Consider the following 4,029-nt stretch of genomic DNA (forward strand, 5'->3'; position numbering starts at 1 on the left):
GAGGCTACTCCGTACATATCCGGTCAGCACGACATTGTATGTACTCCATGAAATATTTACAACCATGGCGGTTCCAATGCCAGTCTCCTGGACCCTCCTCACTGTCCCAACCAACAGGAGTCAAACATATTGCCTACGTTGACAAGTCAACCTGGCATAACATATAAGTACTAAGAACATAGATTACATCTATGGTAAGCTCAAATAAAATATAATAAAATAAAAATATGATAATAAACATCCTAATATACAAAAAAAAGTATGCAATATACAATATACTAGACCTCTAATACACGTAATGACCTATAGCTACTAACTTTATAGACCTATACTAACCTAAAACAAGACGTATACTAACTAAGACAAGTGGGGTACAGTTAGTTGCAATAGTGCGATATTGAGCTGAAAGTGACAGTGTGTAAAGTGACTAGTGAGAAATGTATCAATGTAACAGTGTAAAGTGACTAGTGAGAAATGTATCAATGTAACAGTGTAAAGTGACTAGTGAGAAATGTATCAATGTCCATATCAATGTCCATTCAGAAGCCTGATGACCCTTGGATAGAAACTATTTCATGTTATGTTTTTATAGGGTAATAGTATAGGATGTAGACTGAGAAAAAACTGCCGTCATTCGTAGACAAGTGAAGAGGCCTGCCCACTGAAAGGATTTAGCTTTTATGTAAGAATAAGTATGATGGATTGACAGATGGAAGTGCTATTACGTAGCGTGGCCGATGTTGAGAATTTTCAGAGACTCTTACTTTGGCGGATGTTGGTAGACAGTGGATAAAAACCCATTCTGATTCTGATTCTGATTCTGATAAACTACTCAGAGAACGCGTGTCAAAATCCAACGTAAAAGACATCCATACCAGATAACAGCTGGTGAGAAAAAAAAGTGGATTAGTGAAGGGCTCGAGAGCAATAAAGAGCGCGTGAGAGTTCACCGAGAGAGACGCGCAAATAGAATGCAGAAATTTACGTTTTCGCTTGGGGGTAAGCACTTTTATTTAACAACAAGAGTTGGAATAAAAGGTAGCCTATTGTAGGTAAATGAACTAGTTCATGTTTTACATTTTGGCATAATATACAATTCCGAATTACGCAAATTATGACCGCTTAAATGGATAGTGATGAGTTGAGTTGTCCTGTTGTAACTTAATTTCAATGCTATTAGATTTTTTTGCTTATAAAATGTGCTATTCAAGTTTTCTACATCCAATTCGCAACAATGTTCTGCTAAATTCGAACATTGACCCGTGTGAGGACGCATCATGGTCGTATAGACTTCAGGTCATTAATTTATCATTTTTTACAGATGAACAGCAGGTATTTAAAGCACATTCAGAGACCAGGGATTAGACTCAAAACGAATTCTACCACCAACAACATCTGCGCTCTCCTTGATTAATCCTGCGATCTGCGTATGAACGGCACCTCTATGGGCTGGACACATTTAACCCCAGGGAATATGCTCTTCGCGGGTGTGCTGCTGGTCGCGCTGTCATGGTTGGACTGTTCTAACGCGTGCCCGCCTCAATGCCTCTGCTATGAGCACTCGGACCTGGTGGACTGCCGGGCAAGGGGGTTCTTGCGCGTGCCCCACAACCTGCCACATGGCACGTGGCTCCTGGATTTTGGGGGCAACTTGCTGACAGATGTGAGGACGCATGCCTTCGCGGGTCTTTGGTCTCTGCGCGTCCTCGTGCTCTCAGACAGTGGCATCCAACATATCCAGCGCCAGGTAAATACACACCGCATAAACTGTCACCATAACTTGAAACGTGTCAATGACAGTAGCTCCAAGATTAGATTAAACTTGGTCTCTAAAGCTCAACAGCTGTAACAAAATTCAGAACAATAAGCTTTCGAATTTAAGTCAAAACGTATGTTTTACCTCAGGTGTTCTAACCGTTGCGTCTCTGCTCTCAGGCGTTCTTCTCCCTCTCCTACCTGGAGAAGCTGGACATGAGCCGCAACCTCCTACGCCGGCTACCTCCGGACTTCTCCGACAGCCTGACCGCCCTCCGCGAGCTCCGCCTGGACCACAACACCCTGCTGCAGCTGGACCCCTCCAGCCTGGGCCGCCTGGAGAACCTGGAGAAGCTGGACCTCAGCCACAACCTGCTAGCCTCCCTGGAGCCCGGAGCCTTCAGGGGCCTCTCCCGCCTGCGTCACCTCTACCTGCAGGCCAACCGCCTGGCCTCCCTCCAGCAGGGCTCCCTGTCCATGCTCCCCAGCCTGGAGATCCTCCAGCTGGGCCAAAACAACATCTCCCACATCGACACGGAGGCCCTCGCCCCCCTCCAGAGCCTGGCCGTGCTGGGCCTGGAGGGCAACGCTCTCCGGCACCTCAAGTTCAAGACCCTCCTCGGCCTGCACACGGCCGCCACTCACCTCCAGCTGGCGGGAAACCCCTGGAGCTGCGACTGCGACCTCCACCGCGTCTTCAGCAAGATCCTGAGAGTGCGCCACCTCCACGTTGACGACTACCGCAACGTGACGTGCCGCGAGCCGCCGCAGCTGGCGGGAGCGTCGCTGGCCTCGGTGGAGAGCCAGCTGTGCATGGGCGAGACCGCCACCGTGCTGGTCATCACGGTCACGGTCCTGGTGACGGTGGTGGCGGCCGTGGTCATGGCGGAACGCACGCGGAAGAAGAACCAGGGGAAGAGCTGGGGTGGAGAGTCGGGCCGGGAGAAGGACTGAGAGAGGGCCGGGTGGGGATGTGGCCTGGGCGGGGGGGGGGGGGGGAGCACGAACTGAGGAGGGCTGTTGGTGTCGTGGGATTGAGCTGAGTTTGCACAAGGACGCTTTTTCAAACTATGAGACATTGTTCCTAACGTCTATGCTACCTGTCTTTAAGTTGGACTTTGCATGTTGAGTAACTTGTTTCGTGTTTGTTCAGTTGCTTTGCTTGTTGCTGTGTCAATCGATTTAGCTGCATTTTTTTACTCCGCGCCGTTTTGGCTTGATATCATATTTTGTACACACAAATTGTACTTCAATACATATTTTGTATCAAAGGATATATTTGATGGGAAGCACCAACAGTATCAAGTGTAATTATTTTCAGTGACAGGTCATACGAGATGGATTTGAAATGTCAAGGTCCACAGTCTGTTTTACACTAGGTTCTATCTGAATAAATATTAACACACAAACTGGGGGCACGGCGTGAAGTTTCTGTTAGGACGGTGCTGTTGGTGTTGGTCGTAGTCTGAGAGGCTGCTATCCAGGTCACAGGGATAACAGGGAAGCATATGGCACTGGCCTCAACCACTCCAGCACCAGATTACTGCTGTGCTCCGCTCAGGGGCTGCATGATTAAACCTCACACGAGGCAGAGAACAGACTGCTCTAATCTCCCTCCGCACACCAGGACGCGTGGCCGCGCCCTCATCTGTGGGCAGGAGCTTTGATCGCCCTTCCATCCCCTGTCTCCCTGAAGGGCTCTCTCACACGCTCCGGCGAGGATTAAAGGCGTGAGATTATTGGGATGGAGAGAGAAGCCGCCATGGTTTTATTCGCTGGTACTTTCATCAGGCAGCCACAAGAAGGACATGAGCGATTGTGGGAGAAGAGTTAGATGACAAGACCACTTGTCGTGAGGCGACTTCCAGGGACATGTTGGGTGCAGTGCTGGGGCAAGTCAGCCAGTCATAACAGATCACAACACAAAGAGCACGGAAAATAGTTTGAAACCACACTGTCCATCACGGCGGTGGTTGGATTATGACGTCATAACTCATCTGACCTTTGACCCCCCCCCCCCCCCCAGGCTGGCAGATGGACATGTTGGAACAGGGTTGCTGGACGTGGAAATATGGCCAGTGGGAATCCTCTTTTCCTTCTCAGTCTGTCAGATCTTTTAGAGCAAGTCCACAGTTTGTTTACATGATGTATGTTTCAATCCAGCATGGATGGCTTTGAGTACTTTGAGAAGTTTGACAGGGATCACAAGCAAAATCCAAATTCACATCAATATTGAATCATAACATAGAAATGACCTTTACTTTACCAGCAGGT

At 48.4% G+C, this 4,029-nt stretch overlaps 1 protein-coding gene across 1 annotated transcript; it reads left to right on the top strand.

The window, feature by feature from the left end:
* The first annotated feature begins 1,474 nt into the window (after positions 1-1,474).
* On the top strand, positions 1,475-2,709 carry si:ch211-237i5.4 (reticulon-4 receptor). Its single transcript, XM_067231479.1, has 2 exons — positions 1,475-1,747; positions 1,936-2,709. Exons 1-2 carry the CDS (start codon positions 1,475-1,477, stop codon positions 2,707-2,709), a joined length of 1,047 nt encoding a protein of 348 aa, XP_067087580.1.
* Positions 2,710-4,029: the final 1,320 nt, after the last annotated feature.

The sequence above is a fragment of the Osmerus mordax genome, chromosome 3, assembly GCF_038355195.1.
Source record: "Osmerus mordax isolate fOsmMor3 chromosome 3, fOsmMor3.pri, whole genome shotgun sequence".
Lineage (NCBI taxonomy): Eukaryota > Metazoa > Chordata > Actinopteri > Osmeriformes > Osmeridae > Osmerus > Osmerus mordax.